This window comes from Syngnathus floridae, chromosome 8 (assembly GCF_059516105.1).
Source record: "Syngnathus floridae isolate MCC-2025c chromosome 8, RoL_Sflo_1.0, whole genome shotgun sequence".
Lineage (NCBI taxonomy): Eukaryota > Metazoa > Chordata > Actinopteri > Syngnathiformes > Syngnathidae > Syngnathus > Syngnathus floridae.
The window spans coordinates 5,556,232-5,579,029 of record NC_142420.1 but is presented as its reverse complement, the minus strand read 5'-3'; the positions used below and the strand labels follow the sequence as shown (position 1 = coordinate 5,579,029).

At 41.2% G+C, this 22,798-nt stretch overlaps 1 protein-coding gene across 2 annotated transcripts; it reads right to left on the bottom strand.

Moving 5' to 3' along the window:
• Positions 1-614: 614 nt before the first annotated feature.
• itgb5 (integrin, beta 5) lies at positions 615-22,562 on the bottom strand. 2 transcript variants are annotated; one of them, XM_088383250.1, is made up of 17 exons: positions 22,036-22,562; positions 21,408-21,493; positions 21,127-21,334; positions 20,645-20,894; positions 20,103-20,271; positions 18,995-19,156; positions 17,559-17,654; positions 17,389-17,478; positions 15,274-15,408; positions 12,729-12,903; positions 12,005-12,259; positions 4,445-4,667; positions 4,158-4,258; positions 2,674-2,793; positions 2,540-2,574; positions 2,408-2,482; positions 615-2,280 (listed from the first exon to the last, which is right to left on the bottom strand). In XM_088383250.1, the coding sequence occupies exons 1-17, from the start codon at positions 22,112-22,114 to the stop codon at positions 2,191-2,193; spliced, it is 2,349 nt and encodes a 782-aa protein (XP_088239376.1). In that variant the 5' UTR covers positions 22,115-22,562; the 3' UTR covers positions 615-2,190. The 2 variants fall into 2 exon arrangements, with proteins under 2 accessions (XP_088239376.1, XP_088239374.1); XM_088383248.1 differs by having other exon boundaries at positions 2,408-2,574; positions 22,036-22,561.
• Positions 22,563-22,798: the final 236 nt, after the last annotated feature.

The window sequence follows — 22,798 nt, the reverse complement described above, 5'->3', positions numbered from 1 at the left end:
ATTTTTGATCATCATTAACGGTTTCTGTAATCGGAACGTGAAAGTGGTGTAATTAAAAGGTGGAAAAAGTTGAGTAAATCCTAACTGAAGGCTTGGGCGCCAAATGATTGGATGCCGGAATGTAAAGTATGGGACCTGAAGATACACTAGAGCTTAATGAATTCTAAACACCTTACGTTCAACCACCAACTACTATTAAGGTTATTCACATTCTATCAAAAGAGGCTTAATGATGGTGTGCGTTCAGCAGATAAAGAGAATGAAGAAGTCCCACACAGGAAGCAAAAGTTTAAATGAGGAAATCAAGTCACACTTATCCAACTAGAAGATTCTCCTCACACAGCCATCAGAGTGTGTGACATGAAGAGAATATAAACTGCTTTGTCAACAAAACACGGTGTTCCGGAATACTGCACATTATTCATTTCAATGAATGGGATGGTTTTTTTTCTAGGTACAGTGGAGCTTTTGAAATTAGCACTGAAGTCCAAAAAATATTACTATGAATCAACCCAATTAATATGCCACCACAAAAGCCACATGCCATGGTAATGAGTTTGTTTTCTAAACAGTCATTCTGTGACATCACGCGCACTAACAACAACACACATGGGTTCTTCTGGAAAAAGCTCATTTATTGTGTCTATGTTGTGCAATCACACAAAGATGCACCTAGCCTGATTGTGCGACTGCGTGTTACCACAACGTGTAGCCAGTTACAGTCCAAATTGTGCAGTGAAAACTTTCATACCCACTCCATATTTACATTTGATGCTAACCACATACTCACACACAACACTCCGGGAGCACACATTATTGAGTCACTGTAGTATTAAAAGTGCAAGTTGTGTTCTTTAAAGTTAATGGTAACAAATATAGTTGACAGTATAAAATGTTGAGACTGTTGTTGTCTCGCATATGCCACCCAATCTCATAAGTGATTATTGCCAATTATGCCACCATGATAATAAAAAGATCATTGCTGGTGAATTTGTGTGCTCTTTTTTCATATTAAAAATCCCTGCTGGATATTTTGTGAAAGTGCAGGAGTGTGACTACTCTCCTGCCACTGTCTGTAAAAGGTGTCAATTTCCCGGCTTCGGGGGGAGCACCAGAGTTATAAAAAAGGAGAAAAAGTGTTGAAATGTGATGCCCTGAATTTAGATTCCCACCAGATTTAAATAATCGATGTCAGGATGCCATGTCCTTGTTTACTGGCACTGAAACAGCAATTAAGAGCATCAATCTGACATGGGCTGGGGTGTATAAAAATGACAGATTTACACTTAGTGATTAGAAAATAATCTTTTTTTCCATCCTTTTCTAACCTAATCCCTGTGTGTTTTTTTTATCCTTGGCATAATATTGCAACAATACGGTCGTGTTATTATTGATCTGAATCAGTATGAAACAATAGTACCTGGTGAATTAGAGCTGCAATGTCCACACCTTCAAACGCTACCCTGACTTGCAATTATACACACAAATAAACACAACACACACAAATCCTCACAGAAATGCCCCCTAATCTGTCTGCGTGTACCCAGCTATATTCAAAAACATATTTTTACCACACTGTCGTGTCAGAAAAGACATTTTGCATCACCAGCCTGTCATGTGCATGCCAAAGCACCAGCACCTATAACCCCAAAACATTAGTTTGTTTTAGCCAATCAGAAAAAGTCATCTGTTGGGAAAAAAAGCAAAAAAAGGAAATCAAGGAAAAGCCTAAATCTTCAGTGAACAAAACGATGTTTGCATTTTGTTAATCAGTAGTAGCCATGGAAAATTTATTACTTACATTTTTTTGTAGAGTTAGTAGAAGCACATTGAGGTCACAGTCCCCTATTCTGTGATCCTCCCGAGCAAATTTTATTTAGTGTGGGAAAGCTGCAGGGTGCAAAGCCTGACAAAGATCTTTTTTTTTTTTTTTTTTTTTTTTAGTGTTTATAAAAATATTATATACATACAAATGTGATCTGCAGCCAGCTTAGCTTGTTGCTATCATTCAGATGTGGATGACTTGCTGCTCACTGCAATGAAGTGAAGCTGCTTCTTTAAGACTAGTCTTTTACTTTCACTTCCGCAGCCCTGTTGAGGAAAGGGGAGGCCTCAGTCTGTATTGGGCCCGTGCCCCCCATAAGGGTTTGTTCTTGCTGGACCGGTCCTGCCGCCCCACATGCCAAGGGCTCAGTGGACCCCTCCATTGTAGGGCTTGTCGAACATGTCTGTCTCACCAAAACTGGATGAGGCAGGCTGCTTGTAAAGCGGGTTGGATGCCTGTGGGACGGAACCACAAACAAGCAGAAGAATCAGAAAACAATCTCAGGAGGATGACAAAAAAAAAAACCAAACAGCCCACGACAAGTTACAATCTCACTTCTAATTTAATATATATGTACACTACCATCTCATATCGTGCACGCGAGCGAGCGTTCTGGAAGCGTGAAAACTCCCGCCGGTCGTGGATGGTGATGACCAGTTTCCAGACGCCGAGAAGCACCAGTCCGACCAGAAGGATGCTTCCCACCACCGCCAGCAGGACCATGAGGGCGTCTGGACCTCCACCGCATTCTGACACAGGAAAAACACAACCCAAGTGATGCAGCAACTGGACCTCACGTGTGGAGAAAATACTCAAGTCTGGCAGTGAGAAGCAAGCATGAAGCTCACCTGGTTCCGTCAGGGCGGTGAGAACGGACTGTCCACTGTCATGTTCCAAGTATGTGAACTTCATCACGCAGTCGTTGTCAGTCTTGTAGAGGCACAGGACGGCACCTGGTTCGTCCGTTTCTGGAATGAAAAAACATCAAACTATTAGGTACGAAGCGAAGTATCTTAAAATGTCCCTTTTGTCTTTGTCAATCAATTTTATACATGAACTTTTATACATGAAATTTCTTTCTGTGTAGCTTGAGTAGAAAGAAGGTCATCAGAAAATGACATGTGGCTGCACTGACACTTCTGTATCATGTATCAACAATCCAGCATGGAGGGAAATCATCTGGTCTCATGTTGTCGATGTGTCAGTGACTCACTGTCCACTGACGCGTGTAGAGAAGGAGGGGATCAGACCGCAAAGCCCTCCCTCCTCTGGTTGTAAATGGAATGTACATGTGGAGTCCATTAGGGCTCAGCCGCCAAGCAAGGAATGCGATGAATCACGTCAGAATTGGGCGAACACGCAGCGCTCCTAAAATAGTTTGAACGGCAACGACAGGCACGGACACACATCTGTCGCCTGCTCTGAACTGAATTGCGGCTAATGCTGGGGGTTTATTTACTCGACTGCAGAGAGTCCCAGGGATTTATTTGTATGAAGGCTTCTGGAAGGGGTGCATGAAACAATTTTGAAATCAGAGACTAGTAAAAACTGTTCAAATAGTTCAAACAGTTTAAAAAGACGAATTGGTAATAAAAATTGCTTGCAATATCTCTATTTTTAAATAGTGAAGACAATTTGTAATTTTAGTATCGACATGATGCACAATTTGTCTTCGCGGGCCACAAAATGATGTGGCGGGCCGGATCTGGCCCCCGGGCCTTGGGTTTGACACCTATGCTTTATTGTATAGGTAAATACAGGTATTATTTTGGAGGACTATCAATAGAGCTATTTGATTCAGCAGGAAATACATGTCCATTACCATTATTTGAGGAAGGATGGTAACGTTCAGCAATTATATGGAGCATGTCATCTATTAAAGAAGAGACCACTGCTTGATGAAAAAAAATCTAACTACGCTCTGTTTCAATAAAAGTGGATCACCTGTTGACGAATTCTATTTGAGTGAATGCCAATGTTTGAGGAAATATGGTATTAGTCCGTGTTTATCCACGGGAGGAGTCGATGAATTGAAAAAGTGGGACATCTGTGTGTAGCCATGCAGCTGGATCAAGAACTTTACTTCAACTCTTCCATGATGTCACACACAGCTGAGGCCATGTTGTTCTATACAAATGTCAAAATTAGGATTGTTCTCAATGAACACAGACTTTGTTTTTAATTTAAGAAGCATGAGAGTTATTCTTCCAGCACCCCGATAAAACGTCAGTGAAGTCTGAGAATGCTGGCACAGATCTCTGTGAATACAGCTCTTGCCTTTGCGTGTGTATGCATGTGTGTGTGCACACGCTCATGGACTGTGTTTACTTACTGAGAGTCTCCACTGTGATGATTTCATCCTTGCACAGACGCTGGCAAGTCTGGTTGTCTGAGAGTTTTCCCGAGTTGAAAAGCCGGCATTCGATGCATTCTCTGCGGAAGGAGGAAGCCGTTTAATGGAAAAGAAAAATGCCCGCTTCTTGTGTTTGTTATTTCTGCAACAGTTTAGGCCCGCTGTCAAAGTGCTTAAACATAGCAGACGTGAACTGGAAGCAGATTTCAGGACATTAAAAGATATGACGCCAACCATCTTGTTAGGTTCGATCTGAGTCGCTGTACCTTTTGGTGTCGCAGGCGTCGGGGCAGGTGGGACACTTTTCGCACGTGTCCCCAAAAGCGCCGGGGTGCGTGCATTGGCAACGTCCGCAAACGCAATTGCCGCGCCCGCTGCACATCTGCCCGTTGTCGGCGATGCATGACGCCGTCTCAGTGGAGCAGTTGCAGTTGTCCCCGATGTAGCCGGCGTGGCACTTGCACTCGCCGCAGTGGCACTCGCCGTGACCTGACAAGAACAACGAAAGCCCAACGAGGAAGTTAGTACTGTCAGTCCATTTTATCTCCGAGTAGAACCTGTTAGGCAAAGAGGTCAAAGAAATCCTTTAATCTATCATGCGTGACTTGGCTTGACCTTTGCCTTCATGGCGGACAACCATGTGATCCTAATGATACTGAACAACAATAAACTTTGGAGCAAGGTGAAAAGAAGCTTAGGGTTGGAATCGCAAGTGGAAGAACAAAGTTGTCGCCAAAAACTTTTTCAAACGAGGATCCTACAAAAATTGGTCTTGCATGATAAGGCCAGAACTACTGCAAGCAATCAGGTGACATCAGAGTGGATGCATTATAAAAAACACAATGGCAGTTGTCTTGAACACAATGAGGACCATGCAGGAGAAGCATGAGAGTGCTTGCATTGTCATCCCACTTCTGTCACAGCTTTGATACTACATGTGGCGCCGTCAAATTGCTGAGTCAACTTCTCCCCCCCATTACACTCAATGTTTTGTATACAGAATGGCGACAGTAGATAAACACACGGAAAAGTTGTGTTATAAAGGGATGAAGAGTGGATGAACACACAGAACATGCCGGGGGGGAAAAAAAAGCCTAATACCTCTATTTCCATATTTATTGTCTGTAAAGTGCCGCTACAGTATAAAATATATTACAATGGAACAAAGATTTCCTATTAGTCTTCTCTCAATTCTTTCCCAAGTAGGGTAGGATTTGAAAAGTTCTTTAACTTCTTCCGACTCCTTTTCGAGCTTTCCTAATTGTTGTTATTTACGACTTGCTTGGGACATTTTGTTATTGTCCTCTTTTCCTTTTATATTTTACTGATATCGTTTTCTGTTTTTAGGCTCGAAATGAAATTGATCAATCAAAACAACCAAGAAGGTGTGACGGAAAGCGTGATCGTGTTCTTTTGAAGCTTCTGTCACACCATGTTGGCCATGGTTGCCCAGTTTTAGGGCGGCAGCGTGGACAGATTGGGATGTTCCTGAGATAAAATGGGCAAACATGACTGGCCGTGATTACTGTGAAACTTCAGTGAGCTTCTTGATGTCCAAAAGCATTCAAATCAGAATCCACACCTGGATCTGAGGTACTAAAAATAGTTCTGTGGCAACATGACAGACTCTTGTAAAATGCACACAGAGGTGATGGAATTCTGAATAGGTCAAAATCCAGACGACAGGCAGTTGCATTTTCTTGAGGTAGAACGGAGAAGAAGGTCTCCGAACAACCAGAGTGTGAACTGTCAACAATCTAACCAAATAATAAACCAAATTGATCCAAATGCACCAATGTGGATGCTGTGTATCCCTCGAGCCCGCGTACACAGCTGCATTTCGATATGTGGTGACACAAGCATGACGGGGACCGTTAACACCAAAGCTTCTGGGCTGACAGCCCTGGGTGGACCCACAAGATTAAACGCGACAAACCATAGCCTTAAACACAGAACAGAGAGGCAGGAAAATGTCTGGATTGAACTATGTCCTCCTTTATAATGCAAGATAAGAACTAGCAGGATATGTTGACCACCCAATAGAGAATGCAATATGGCTTGTCAATGTTTTAGACATATGACTTTAGTCTAGAGATTTCCAAAATGATAACTTTCACTGCTTAGGGGAAAATATTTAAAGTTCAATCCTAAACCCTCCCTGCAATAACAAACTAATGCCTTTTATTAAGTGTCCTTTCATAAGCACTTCCAATGGAAAGTTTTGAGGGAGTAACTGGGTCACCGGGTGTGGCCCTTCAACCAAACACCATTAATGACAGTCTGGGACTGGAACTGTTCCAACTGCTACCTCAAGCCCAGAAGGGAAGATGATTTTTATTTTATTTTATTTTTTCTATAAGGGGGAAAAAAGGAACCAGAAGGAGTTAGATCAAGGCAGTGGTCAGGGTGGTGGCGCAAAAGGAAACTACTTTATTTTTTAAAATAACATGATTAAGATTGCTTGGAGTGCGGCCTGTTGCCATGAGTTACCGTCGAAACAGTGCTGCTTGGCAATAAGGACAAAGAGCGTTCCACTTTTTTTAACGGAACTTTGCCGGCAATGAAAGTTGCCGTTGCCTCGACTCGAACAAAAAAAATACATTCAGTTTTCTGCAAATAAAGTGGCTTATTCTGGATAGTCCAAAGGGCAGAAGGGAAAATAATTCCTTGGACAAAAAGTGAGTTAGAACTTTTTGGTTGTCAGCAGGTGCATTCTTGATTTAAATGTCAAAAAGGATTTTTGTTTTTTTTCCATAAGATGTACTGTGTTGTTTCTTAAGAGGTTACTTTCTGGTTCATGGGGGATAATATAAAATGTTGGAATTAAAAATAAGACTCTTGAAAAGCCCCGTATCGCTTTTACCGTATATGATAAACCGCATGCTCACTGTGTTGGCACCATTAAAGTGCAATTATGGGATCCAAAAGTATTTCCCCTCAGTAAAGCGTGCCAGCACAAGATAAAGCTTCAGCAGCTTCAGTTCTGTTAATACGCAGCCATTTTTTTTTTGCCTGGAGACAAGCTGGATTGTAGCACCAGATCCAAAGGAGCACGAGTCAATATTTGGAGATTAAATGAAGAGGAAATGAGCTGACGAGATATTTTTAGTGGTTTGCCTTCCGTGTCGTTAGGTGCGAATGTGCCAAATTGTAAAATGCCTGTCAACTTGTGTGTAACACTCAAATAATGAGGGGGAAGAAAAACACATTAGGAAATCTTACTTGCTAACATTTGGAGATAAATTCTCCATCATAAGCCCCAACTAATGGAGTTGCCACACATTTAAAGAGAATAAAACATGTCTCTCGTATATGTGAAATACAGACGGTTCATCATGTTACAGAAAATAACAAAGCACAAACAAGCTTTTGTATTAACTTTTGTAACTTTCCAAAGTGATGGCTCAAAGTGATTTAATGTGTTTGTAGCTTGTGTCATGTTTGTCTTTCGTTGGACTTCCTCAGACAGATTGTCTCACTGAGAGGAAACTGGATCGGACCAATCTACTGCGGTGCGCAGTTGATGCGTGGCGCGCAGAAAACGACGCCAAGAAATGAAAACCGCCACAACTTAATGACACAGGCGGCTGTGGGCGAGGAGCACGATTTGGTCTCGGGGAGGATGGGCTGATTTCGTCTTTGAGCGGCAGAAGACTGAAGGTGTACCCAAGCAGCTACTCTCAGTGGTCTCCCACACACTTCAAGCAAATCAAGACGACAGCAAAAACCCGCTAACAAAGTGACAGTCAGCAACCACAAAAACCAAGAGAAGATGAAGTGATTCTTTTCTTCCCCATGAAACTGCTCATGAGGCTTTTATCATAAGTGTGAAAATACTCAACTGTTTTGCATAGTTTACTTGAGAGACCCTGACAAAATGTCATGTGGACATTCATCTAGTCTAAATAATGATAAGTAAAGGGCTAAAACTTGGAATACTTTCCTTCAGTTGTGATAGGAGACAAAACATTAACTCCCACACATTTGATTCTGTCTGTATAGATGTCGAATTGAAGTTGGATAATTTGTTTCCCCTCAATGCGCTTTATAACCAAGTGCACCATATAAATACAAATTTTCAGAAATAGACCCGTTGATTGAGACCGCACCCTATAAATCCGGTGCGTCTTATAGTCCGAAAAATACGGTACACAAAAATTACTTTTGTGTCATGTTTATGATGGCTGGGGAACGAGTGCCAAACAATAGAAATTAAATTTAATCTGATTTTTTTCCTCACTTATTTTCTTAGGGAATAATGAATAATAACAATAAATCTTCAGATGACAAATTTCTCAAAACCCTCAAAAGTTAAACAATGAACTGAGTGCCCTTGATTGTAGGAATATTACTGCCTCTAAAAAGCCTCTGTGTGCGAGTCGAGACAGGTCATGACTAACGACACTGCGTTGGTGGCGATGAGAAACAAAAAAACATTTAGTCTCCTCTGTGTGAAAGAGAACTGAAACCTTCCAAAATAAAAAGCTTGCAAAACTTAAACTAGCAGCGGGATCACCTTAGGTTGAGATTACAGGGATCATCAAGTCTGACGCCTGCTATTTTCTGTCACAACAGAGCACCGTCATTACCAAACATGTAAACAGTGTTTAAGTACGCGTCAAGTTTGCAGCTCATGCAACGTAGTATCAAGACGACTATATTTGATATATTCCAGTGACAACAATCTTGGGGAAGTTCACTAAAAATGCTGTCATATGTATGCCAGGCCAGTAGTTGGCGATGTCATAAAATAACAAAATTACAAATGTAGAAATTATTATAAACTGTGTTTGGAATACCCTTTTTAGGTGTATAAGTGAGTTTAAATTTTGACGCATGTCAATAAAATGACTGATGGAGCAACACTGCTGTGGTCTACTATTGTTGTTTTGGTTGCTTACTGACTTACAAAAGCCAAGAAACTAATTTTTACAGATTTTTTTTCATTTTCAACAATCAATGTCCGTTCTAGACAGGCTTTACAAACTAAAATGAATTATCTCTCTCCAATTATAAAATAATAACTGACATCTGTCACCCCTGTGAATCAACGTGATAATCATCCATGGCTGCAGGCTGAAGAACCACCCGAGAATTTGCCACAGATACATCATCTGTATTGGGAATGTTCACACCTGCCCTCAACAAATCGTTCAATACGGCTTTTTTGGCATCCATGCGGCTAAAAGGATCCCATTTCAAGAGAGCGTTAGGGTGTGGCACTTAGTTTTTTTCCCTTCAGCCACGCCGGAGGATTTTGTCTGGCGTGGTCAAGTCGAGTCACGTCTCAATAATAAAAGAGGAGAGAGTGAACCAGTTTTACCTCAGGGACTAAATTTAGTTGAGTGAAAGAACCATGAACCCGAAGTCGACCCGACAATTTTCAGCCGTTGGAGGTAGGATGACAACCATAAATTTAGCTCCCCAAATAAGATGGCATTCTCCTGAATGAATGGAGCAAAGCTCTTCTGGTTATATTCAACCAATAGAACATGTCCGAGGTGTAAAAGATGCTCAAATGAATATTGGCTGTAACTCCTTTCGTGCTAGTCCTACTGAAGCAAACATTTTTCGGAGTCATTGATCTTGTGCTCTGAGATCTTGCATGTGGCAGAAACATGCCCAAATGAAATGAAAGGCCACAGCGATGGAAAAAGTGTGACTCACCATAGGGTGTTGATTTTTAAACAAACGATGTCTCACGTCAACCAAACAGAGCAGTTGAGAAAAACAAACATATGTTCCCATTTACTGACTGTACATGGAACACATGCTTATAAAACACGACTGCATGCAAAGAATGCAGTATTTGCAAATTAAAGTGCTGCAGAGTCAGCTACAATGTTATGGGTCAAAGGGTTATTTTTAGTGGAACAAGAAGTGCAACTTCAAGTGTACTCCCGAGCAAAGCAACATGGGTTTTATCCTCTTACAAAATAATGGAAAAAGAATCCAAATCATAAATGCCTCACTTCAATTAACTTGTTCTTTCTCTTCATAAAAAAAATAATGCTAAGCAGCTGTAATATATATTTATTGTAAAGCAATTTTTAATGATGGAGAAAAATATTTATAATTTGGACAAATTCCGGTGTCCCACTAATAAAAAAACCTAACCCCTAAAAATCTACCCCCCCATGCACAATATGAGGAAATACGGTATTTAAAAGATTTTATATATATATATATATATATAAACATGACTGAATAAAGCGAAAATAAACACACTGGGAAGTCTTGAGTGACATTTCTGGTTTTACCAACTTGTGGATGAACTGACAATGATTAAATGACCTCAGGACGGTGCAGACACACAGAAGCAGACATAAACACCAAGACGCCCCAGGAGATAGTGAGGATAGGATTACGGGAACATTCAGACACAAAATGTCATCCAACACTGATACCAAAGAGGACACAGTCTTGAAATGATGATGTTTTCTTCCAACAAATGTGCCTCTGCACTATCAAGCTCAAATAAAGCATATCTTATAACCCATGACCATTTTATAAAAAAACAATGTCTATTATTATTAATTTAGTGGTTAATTTCTACTAAGAAATGCTGGAAATAATTTGCAGGACATGTCCACCAAAATTTTGTTATTGTCACAGGCCCACCTAATAATACTTTGGTTTCATGTCGAGCTTTGCTAGCTATGGAGGCACAAAACATAATTTCATCATGGAGAACCAAGATAATTCCCATTTTAATAGCATAATTGGTTCCCTCCACTTTCTGCTCCAACGTCGTATTTCTGATTTTTAAGCTTTGAAGAGCAAGAGAGCTTACTTTAGATTGTTATGCTTCTGCGTGTGGATTTTAATTTCTATTTTTAATACAGACTAACCATCCAGACTGTTTATATTTCCATTATTTCCTTTTAGAAGAAATTTCAAAAGCAGAACAGATTGTTTTCAAACAAAAGCATAATCCAATATGCATAAAAAAAGCATGTTATTAGAGCCCTAAATCACTTTCCCAGGATGCTTCATGCACACAAAACCACAGATGGGGAGGAGACAGAAGGAAATGAAGGCATGTTTGCTCTAATTAGAACCTCATTAAGGTGCCATGCTGGACGACCGGTAGAAGAGTATGCAAAAAAAAAAAAGAAAGTGTATTGGACTGTTCAAATTTAATGACTGCAACAAATATTAACGTGTTGGGCCTGGTTTCTGCCTACTACAAATAAAAACTCATTGAGCGTACCTAAATAGAGGTTATCATGCCAAGACTGTCACAAAGCAGCCTCTGTGGCGTGAGGGCACCCCAGTGGCCTCACACCCACCGGACATGTTCTGGGAACGCCGATGGGGTTAAGAGTAATTCACAATACTGCTGTGATATTTTGCCCAAAACACTCAAACGATAAGTGGTATTCATTAGTACATAATTTGGGACCCATGACAAAAATCTTCACATAATTGAACTGTCCTGTTTGAGGGCAAAAGGGACTTTATGATTTGCTGATTAAAGGAGATAAATCAAGAACCAAGACACGCCTTCTCTCCAAGCTTAATGTTGATCAAACACTAAAATAAGCAAATAGGATCATAAAGCATCAACACCTATCCAGAAGGAGCATAATAATGAACCAATTTTTCATAAATAATCGTATTCTGTAGTTATTCTATTCAACACAAACAAACCACCTTCACACGAGGCTCATCAAGTCTTACTCGCTTAAATTTTAAAGTCATAACACCCACCTTTTAACATTCATATAATAATGAAACTCAGGGAGGCAAATTGTAACGGTGAGGTAGATTACATCAGTCATGAAATAAATGTTATCTGTAAGTCAAAGTACAACTGATGTTACCTGAGCAAAGAATGCCTTTGTGCCGGGCGCACGAGAAGTCGTCACACTGGCAGAAGCTGCCGTAGATTTTGCCAAACTCGGATTCGTAGCACAGGCACTGGTTGCAGCTGCATTCGCCGCGCCCGCTGCACAACTGCTTGCCCTCGGCCTCTCGGCAGGCGCCCAGGTGGATGCTGCTTGCTTCCCCCTCCTGGCACTCGCAGCGGGCACCAAGGTAGCCCGGCTCGCATTGGCAGCTCCCACACTTGTACGTGCCTGCCAAGACAACCTTCCATTAACTCCTAACCCATTTAATACAAGTCATTTTTTTGCAATTACTTACACCACAAAAACTATTGGTTTGAATTTTCATGTATAGGTCCAATACTGCTTTTAGTAATTTTTATGAGTTTGGACTGTAAAAAAACAGGAATGCAACTTATTGCCCTTCAGGATTATTGCATACCTGGTGAAGATTCTTTAGCTTCCAATAAAGTCATTATTTTCCCTAAATGGTATAATATATAATATAAAAAACAAATTTTAATTAAGTGCAATAATTCAGTAAAAATGAAGAAATAATCCTTTAACATCAAATTATGTGTGACACAATAATTTGTACTGCTGATGTTAGTACTGACACTATTATGGTTTTGAAAGGAAGAAAAAAAAGACAAGAAAAGAACAAGAATTGAGTCCTTTGAAACATAATGTTAGGATGGACCAAAAAAGAGTTGACAATTACCAATGGAGCTGCAGATGGTGCTGTTGATTTGCGCCGCCCGGGTACAGCCGCATTCACACTGGTACTCGATGCCAACCTGCAGGCGGTCCTTAAAGCCCACCGGCTTAATTGTGAAACTGTGGTCGGTGCCACGAGGAGGACAACTTCTCGCCTCCACGCTCACGTTGAATGACACCTGGAATGACAAACAGGAGCAAAACATAAAGTAAAATTTAAAAAAAGTCAAATTATTGTTATGGTAGACACATTTTTGGAAAAAGCTCTCTATGCTGCAGAAACCAAAATATTAGGAATAGCTCTCAGTGTGACGCAATGTAATTCTAGCACAGCAACCACAATGACAAGGAAATATTCGACGTGTCAATAAAGTATTCTAATTGTCAATGAAAAGTGAGCATGTTTATCTTTCTAAGGTCATTTTTGTGGATGGCTGTGTAGATATACTTAACTCATTCACCGCTAGCCAAGTACAAAGACATGTTTGATGTCTATTCTCGTCAATGCCAGTGAACTAGTTAAGGTCACCGGTGAATGGCCAGTCATATCAGAACAACAAAATTCCCGCTTTTGTTTCCCGAATGTGCTCCATATAGGCAAACACAGCTGCCATGCACTTTCCAGCACGTACGGTGAACTCCACATGACCCCGGGTTATAATGTTTATACCAGTGGGCGCGGCTCATTCAACAAAGTGCAGATTGCTCAGAGGAAGGAAGAAGCGTCAGCCAATCCAAAACAAAAAGCACAAAGTCACATCCTGGAAGCCGTTAAAGCTCGCAGCTATACCATATTCTCCTCACTTCCTGTCTTTGGCGGGATGACCACCAGCACGAGCTCCACAGGAAGCGCTTACATCACATGGCACCGACATAACATTCCTTCTCCCTTGCCGCTTCTGTATCACTAATAAGGTTTTTTCTAATTAAATTTGGTGTAAATGTGAATCGCGCGGAAGTCTTTGGCTTCATGACCGTCATAAGGACAACCAAGGGGGTTGTCAAAAGTTGAGTGAGGGGAAACACGCGGGAAGTAGTACTAGTCGTAATAGAGATGAGTCATTGAGAAAATACAGTTGTGGACAAATGTATTTGGACACTAAAGTATTTAGAAAACGTGTTTTCAAACCTTTATAGAAAATCTATCTTCTTAAAACAGTTCCAAGAGGAAGTTGACTTATCTTATCTCTCTTTTAGTTTTGAATTTTATGGGGCTTGTTCCCTTTCACCAAACTTATCCAAGCTTGCTTCAGTGAGCGGGAACAGAGAAGGATTATTTCCTACGAATTTGGAATCAGACAATTGTCCGCAATGTCTTGATAAGATTAGGAATTACGGTTCTTACCCCTGATTGGTTTAGATGACTGATTAAAATGTGCAAGACCAGAGTTGTACTTCTACTAATGTGTCACTGATTGAGAAGCCAGGACAGAGACAAAGTTAGCAGTTCCCTCCAGTCCTAGTTATATTTTCTGTTCATTAACACCAGACTTTGCTCTTTTTGCCATCATTCTGTGGTAATATTGGAAAATAAAAAGTCAATGAAAACATTTCAGCCCACTTTTGAGGTTTCACTGGCGTACATTAAGTACAGAGCTTAGTGCCAGTAGTGCTTTGGTTATATTATCATTTTCCTCTTTGCCTCGAAAATAAATCAGTCAATTATGACAATAAAAGAAACACAAAATTCTTACAGACAAAAAAATAAGTGTGAACGCTTTTAGTGCAAGTGTGAGAAGAACATTTGCTTAGCTACCGATGCCCTAGAAAGAATTCCCTTTCCTGCCAAGTGTTTTTTCTTTGACAGTCTCTTTACTCCTTCAGCCTACTTTTGTGTGAGGTCATTGACATGCAGCATCCTGCTTCCAAGGCGGGAACTCACAGACGAGGCGAGCGAGTTTACACGCCGGCCCCGGGAAGACTTTGCTCCTCGCCTGCAAACTCCTTTCATTTGTCAGCATAAAAGACGCGAACCCCGACTCTTCTGGGTGCCCCTTGTCTATTCATTGGTGCCATTCTGCAACAATGTCACTCCCCCCTCCCTCCCTCCCCCGAGGCCCCAGCCACTATCCGTTGCCATCCCAACACAATCCCGGGGAAATAAAGCCGATTAAAGCAAATGACACAAGGTTTGGAAGGCAAACTTCCAACTTGTACAAAGCCGCTACCCAAATATTTTTTATACCTTGTCGATATAAATTTTAATGCAATGGTCTACAATGAGGAAGGAGCCCTTGTTCAGACATCTGAACAAAGGCTTGCTCACACCAGAACACGTCGCCCGAGCTGGTTGCGAGGAATGGTTACGTCAATCATAAATGAGCCTATTCACTTTTTTTCATTGTGCATTATTTCCAGACACTTTCTTTATTTGGGTGCTGCCTTTATGTTAGTTTTGTTTCAAAAGGTTGCTATGTGTGTAGATATTAAAATTCCACATAATGCATGCACAACGTTGCATCACTATTTCATCAACATTCAGAAGAATAACATGTCTATAACGTGTTCACATATTCAAATTTGCTGACATTACATATACATGTACTCACCGTGTCGCCAATTTTTAAGTCGGCGCACTTCCTGAGGCCGGGTAGTGGCTGGCCATCCTGGCAAGTGGCGGTGAAGGAGAGGCTGAGGTCCTCGGGTTGGTCCCACACTGTCAGCTCTACTTTGGAGCGGATGTTCTGCAAGGGTGGAAAAACAGATTTGTATGCTCAAGATTTACTGCTCTTATAATCACTTGCGGGAAAGAGAACGAGGCAAAAACTGGTAACGTTCTAACCTTGTTAGTCACAGTTTTTATAAACTTGGGAAAGCCGCAGATTGTGCACATGGAAGCAGGTTGTGAGTGAGTGACGGCTGCATGCACATCTGGAGCTTTGCAACAAATGTTATCCCATTTCCCATAACTGATTGTAAACCAGTTGTAAAAGTGTTCCAAAGTCATGTTGACACATTAAAAGGTCTACATAGTACAAGTAGATCACAAACAGAGGTATCAGCGCTACAGTTAGCACTTTAGCCACTCAGCAATTAAGAGTGAAATAGACTCCATAACTTCTGGGCGTATTCTGATGAAGACAAACCATAAATAATTGCCTAGACTGTAATAGTCACAATTAGTCACTCAAACAAATCCATCAAATGGGTGCCTCCTTTTTCCTCATCAGGAAAAAAAGAAGAAGATATTGTTGCTAACAAAAACAGCAGCACCTACAGTTTTAAATTTTTCAAGTGACATGATTTTTTTTTTATCTGTTCAAGAGCTTGAACCAATTACGCGATGTGTAGAGGAGTCAAGATGTTCAGATGTAATGTGATGCCTTTGGCCACAATTTCCGTAAACCGCTAAGGTCATTATAATATTGTTAAGTAATCAAATCTAATCTTTTACAGCGTTTTCTTTCATCATATGCAAGCGTGCCCTCCCCCGTGTTCTCAGTCGACCCTTCGCACGCTCACAGCCAGCAGTAGCTTTGAGCTGCCGTCTTGCCTCTGAGATAAATCGGGCGGTTACACAACAACAACGTCCAGCAGTCGCATCACTTTTGGCCGTCACAGCATGAAGGATGCAGTTTGGCAGCTGGAATGTTAATAAGGCCATGAGTCAAAAGCGCTTCCTTCAAGCTCCAGTAACACACACCCCGCCCTGCCTGTCCCTTTCTGCCGCCCCAAAACATTATTCGGCTCAGGCAGGGAGGGAATCTCAAACACCCACGCAGTAAAAACCACGCAAGGGGAAAGGCCTGACACGTTTTGAAAAGTGCCAGTTAGTATGTGAACATCAGGGTTAAGTTTGAGGTGCAGACATTATACGATCACTGGTCACAACATTTCAAATTTGCATGAACATTAGAAACAACTCCCAGTTGACTCAGTATAATGAAATGCAGTTCTGCACAAATTTAAAAATAAATACTCCCACATCTTTTCTTCATTCGCTGAACATGATCTCATCCAAACAGACAAAACTTCACCATGCAACATAAAGGAGGGCATTAAAATGCTTCACAGCGACGTGTTCCAGCTGCTAAAAAGTGTCATCTTTAGGACGAATAAGAGGAAATCCTCACATTGACCACGCTGGAAGTGAGCAAGTGTGGATTGTTATTGTTCTCAGATGGTCAAAAGAGTTGCCCAAAAAAAAATATCAGCTGTTTAGAACTCGTCCAGACGTTTTCTGCCGTGATGAGAATTCCAGCAACTGCCTGTGTGTGTGTCAGCTATCGCCTCATTAACAAACTGTGTGTCATGAAGAGTTGAAAGGTTTCAATTTGACTCTCACTGTTTTAAACTCCACTGTCAATTAAGAATATAACATCGTTTGGTATTTTTCAAAAAGAGCATTACAAATTAAATTTATTGACACTATTTATTTGTTCATTTTTTTATATCACTTGTGACGGGTGAGCAGGAGCCTATTGCGGATTTGTCGAAAAGTTAGGATGTACCCTGTACTGGTCGCCGGCCAATCACAGGGCAGACGTAGATATACAACCATTCATATTCGCCAATATGGTCAATGTTGGAGGCATCTGAAGAAAAGCCACACAGGCATAAGGAGGACATGCCGATGTCACACGAGATGATTCGATTCTGAACCCATGAAGCCCATTTATTTAATCGTTATTTTCTAACACCAAAACAGAAAGTTGCTCACTCACATTGTAGGCTGCAACGATAAGCTGGATGACGTTTTTTGAGTCTTGGTCAAGAATCTCCACTGTCGTTCCCGGTATGAGTGCCGTGAAGTTCTTTTCAAGATGAACGAAAAGTGCAGGATTAGAAGGCAAGCAATGTCATCACAAATATGTAAGAAATAAAGATTATTTACCTTATAAATGACATATAACCGCTTAGTGACAGCAAATATGAGGAAAATGTTGTTTTCTGCCAGTTTCTCGCCCAGAAGTGCCAGAGAGGGATAATCCTGCACAAATTGCAAAAGACAATTAAACAAAGCATCAGAAAACATGGAAAAATCTGTGCTTCCATAAGTAGTGTAAAAGGTGTCCTGCGTCTGCTATGGCTCTAAAAAAAAAAAAAAAACAGTCTGAAACGGGCTCGACTCAATTCCAATACAAATATAAAAGAGTTTAAAGACTACTTGTTTTGATGGGACACATTTGAGTGGTGAGATTTCAGTTGGTTTAAGATTGGGATGAGGATCAACATGCTCGCATGATTCAATCATCAAATACCAGCGAGGTGACTCCAACCCAAAATACAAGAAGCAGTGTTTTCTCACTGAGAATCCTTATCAAGCCTGCTGACACCTCTTTGCTTGCATACTTTATCAATCCTTGGTTGGAATTCTAAATTACAACAATTTAATCTTGGCATATTTGGAATTAGTATGTGAAGATACAGTAGTGTCTAATGCTGATAAATATTTGGTGAGCAGTCTTTTGAAATTGTGGCATGCGAAAACAACAATGAATTATGGAACACATGATATTGATCATTTTGAAAGACATCCTTTATGTGATTATCTTTAAAGCATCTTATTAAACTTATTAAATAAAAAAGCCACGTCATACATGGGGGAGACGTGACTTCCTCATGATAGTAATAGATGATAGGAAACGTCATCTATTTTTTGACGCTACCATAAAGTAGACTTAAATAGCACAGTAGTGTATTTGCAAGTCAAACACTTCATTTTGTGGTTTGACTAAAGAGTGGCTCCTTCATGTACACGTGTTTGTCAGCTTCTCCTCTCTGCAATTACTTCCAAAAGCAATTGAGTGTGTTATATTTATACGTGAAGAGTTAAATAAAAATAGACCACACTGGCACTCCTTCCTCATGCTGAAGGTTCATAAATCGAATCATCCTAGACAGGAACCAAATGGGAATAACCTACTAAAATCAGTTAGATATAACAACAAAGCACCGAGGTGAAGAAATATGCAATTCCAAACCGGATCTACTAAAAAATGCCACTTTAAATATGTACAAAAATGCATTTTCTTATTTTTTTTAATACATAAAAGCATGAACAGTATAAAAGAGCAACTATCCAAGCTCAACACCAAAAAGAATTGAAGCAAACAACTAAATAAGATAAAATAACATACTGCGATGTGTTTTTATTTTAACTTTTGCTCCCTTATAAACAAGATTTCACTGCATTCATTGAATTGTCACCAAATTTTGGGGAAATCTACCCTTCACATAAATATCCAGGTTGATATACAAACACGTCAAAAATACTGCCTAATGAAAAGCATGCATGCCAAAAAAAATGGAGGTCTCTTATCTGTTTACCAAGCGAGTGGAGGCACTGTACTCATTGTTGTCATCCAGGTGACAACGGCCGTCATGAGGCTGCACGATGCCACCGAGACGGCCATCCAGGGCCAGGTGAGGCACGTCGTCGGTGGCGAACACTAGCAAGTGGTACGCCTCCTTCCTCCAGCCAATCTCCTCCTGCACACAAAGTCGTCACATAAAGAGATGTCACCACTCTCCATAATTCAACGAGTGCTGAAGAATAAATATTCTATCCTATTAATTTCAACCAGTCTACAACTACCTGGTTGAGTTTCTCATATACATCCACAACAAAGTTCTATGCTATTTTTCTTAACCCTACCATTAGGTTGCAGAATCGTTTCAAAAGGAGAAGAGAAACAAAACTACCCTGCACTCAAATTTACGGTCAACATTTGTCCACGTCAACTCAAGACCTTGAAGATCGTCACTCACACGAAAACAAATGTGTGTGTGTGTAAAAGGGTGGGGAGTGTAAATAAACAGAAGCCAGGAGCCTTATCTATTGGACAAAAAGGGAAATTCTTCAACAGATAATTTAATAGCGGTGTTTTTTGTTGAAGAAAATGCATGAAGAATTAAAAACAATAAGGTTGACCTGATTTCTGATGAGTAAAATTGTGATTATTCCGTCCATTCTGGCAGTCTTAACTGAGGCATTTTTTTAATTACAAGGCAGTTGCTACTTGGAGGAAATCCCTGTGCGTCTTGAGTAGCGAGAAGCAGATAGGGAGGAGGGCGAACAAAGATTGCAAGACAGCTGCAACAGAATACGCTTCCTGTCCCCCCCCAAGAATGCTTTTAATTAACAAACAAATAGGCCAGATGCTTGTCATAAGGGTTTCTTACCATATTCTCTCCATATCACTGAAATGTGACACACAACCACTATATAACATGCACTACATAAAAATACAATACGACATTAGTATCAAATATTAATATTAAGCATGTCAGCCATGTTTTTTGTTTACTTGTTTGACTTGTTTGATTGCCTACACCCGGGTAACGCAACATTGGTAGACTTCCTAAAAAATCTCTTTAGGACTTAAAAAGGACAAAAAACGAATCAATCGAAATAAATCGATGGGTTGCTTTTCACCTTGCAAACCGCCGCCTGCAGAATAGCATCGAATCCGCCCTCGGGCGCATCCCGGTTGCGGGAGACCATCTGCTTCTGCACCTCCTCATTGAAGCGGTCCACTTTGTCCGTCAGAGACAAGATGTGACGGAAACCGAACGTGGGCACGCAGTTTGGGAACAGTTTGTACCTAGGTGGGAATTAAAAACGGAATTTCAGTTAAAACTATGCTATTGCTGTGTTATTTTTTTTCATCACTGCAAGGTCAAACTACTTTATCGCCAATATGATCTCACTGTGCTGCTTTGTGCATGGCTGGCATGCACACACACACACACACACGTCTAACCTACATGGCAAATGATGCGCACTGGCTGCACTGAACATTCACCTCCAGGGCAAATAAACAGGGAGCAAGTCCATATTCTGTTCTCTGCTGCAAAATGAGCTGGCTAAGAAGACCTTATTCACTGGGCATGATCAAATATGCAAAGCAAATAATACATAATTCATCAAGATGAGAACTTGGGGTTGAGTCCATGAGATATCTATTTTCGACTTACCCATTGCATGGATTCTCCTGATACTTGGGCGCCGTGTAGGAGAAAGGCGACATGTTCTTGTCCACAAAGGAGCCGAAGCCAAGACGGAAGTTACTGGTTAGCTTGCCCATCTCCAGGGCCAGCTTAGTGCCCAGGTTCCGAATGGTGTCCAGGTCATCCTTCATGGAAAGCGAGAGATCCATCAGGTAGTACAGGTCCACTGGGTAGTCCTCCACCTGGCGCACCTGGAGCCCAAACCATGTCTGCTCTCCTGCATGGTCCAGTACAAAATCAATCCGTTAGTAAATTGAACCCTTAAGGACCCAAATTTTTTAGCACAGTTGTTGAGGTACAGCCCCCAAGATGCATCCCCACTATTTGCTTAGAAAAAAATAGGAGGGGGGTAAAAAATACTATGGATTGGTTTTATAACTTCAGAATGGAAATACAAAATAGTTTTCTTTCTGTAAAGGGTTGTTGAAGGGTTGAATTTGACACTTCACCTGGTCGTAAACTGAGTGAGATACTCTGAGGTCTTATCTGGACCACGTCCTGCTGGGTCAAACCAGACCCCTTGGAGCTCAGAGGCATGTTCTTCTGCACCGTGATGCTATTAGTGGGGGATTCGACAAAGCGGCTCTCGCAACCCCTCTTGTGTAGGTTTTGAACAAAATCACAGCGTGACGTCAGGGTGCGCCCCCTCCCAAAATCCTGTGTTGGAAACACAAGAAGCTGTGTTCGTGACACAAACATGATTCTAAAAATAACATTGACAAAAAAATACCTCTTGTGCGCACCAGGCGCAACTGGGGTGAATCAGGAGGCATTCTTCACAGGAAGTTGCGCTGCCACTCATACACAAATTAAGACCTGAAGAAGTAGGGTACACTGTAGAGTCATACATATTAATAAAGAAACTATGGCACATGTTTGTTGGCAAATAATTTGGCAAAACACTGACAAGCTTGCCAGTTAACGTCAGATATAGTTTGTAATTCAAAATAATTATCAAAATAAATAATAATCAGAGCAACAGATGGCCAATTAATTAGCCAGCCATTAACGGTGGTTGAATTTCTACCACGTCAATTTTTTTTTTAAATCAATTCAACAGTTATAATGAAAATTCCAAAATTGCGATTCAAGCCATTTACCATTTTCTCAGTCTGTCAAATGACACTGTTCTGTGAGTTTGCGTACGTATTATGATGAATAGGTTAGTTATGCTTATTCTTGCATTAAAAGAAAGAATGTCGCATTTGGCGCACCTTTGACCTGTCTGTCAATGTCAATTAAGAGCGAAAATCTTTCTAAACTATTTTATTTTTCAAAGCTTTTCCACTGCCGATCTAAAACAGACAAAGGAAAAAATCATAACGTGCTTTTTTTAAAAAATAATCTCATGGACTTACCCTCGGAAATGTGCAGGAATGTGTGCAACAGCAAGCAGCACGCAGCAACTCTCCATACGCGTGTCACCGGGCTCCACATGGCGACACTCGGCGTGTTTACGGTGCAATCACCCTCCCTTCCCTCCTCCACCCACCTCCCACCCCGGATTCGTATTCGCAGCGGTCCGATTCTCACCCGGCCGTCAGAACCGATCAGGACTGGTTCCGGTCCAGTTTATCGACTGTTTACGCGTCATGGCGACGATCCGTGCGCTTCAGCGACAGGTTGCCATTGTTGATCCGATCGTCGGCTCACTGGTGACGCATCGGGGAGATCGTTTCCACGTCCCTGTCTGTTCTTAGCTATACAGGCGGCTGCCAAGCCGCTGCGTGGATTTCATGTCGGCCTCGCGCAAAACGCCTTTCAATCAAGCTGGGAGCAGAGACTGCAACGCGTCAAATAACAGGAACTTCACATCTCCAAGCTTGATGGCTCAGATTTGATCTCGCTCACTTGGTCAGCGTCCCAGCTGTGAGACTCCACCCCTTAATTCCCTCCTCCCGAGGCATGGGCAGGATTTGTTAACCCGTTAATCCGACAAACTAGCCATTACAGTGCTGACACCTACTGGCCGCTAACGAGCGTCAAACGAAATAATAAAATGGGATTTTCTTCTGACCTATCGTTCCCTGAGTAAATAATCGGGATTGTTAACCTGACGTCACCATTTGTCACAACGACACTTCCGTGTGCAAAGCGCTGCCGTGTACATGTAATAATAAT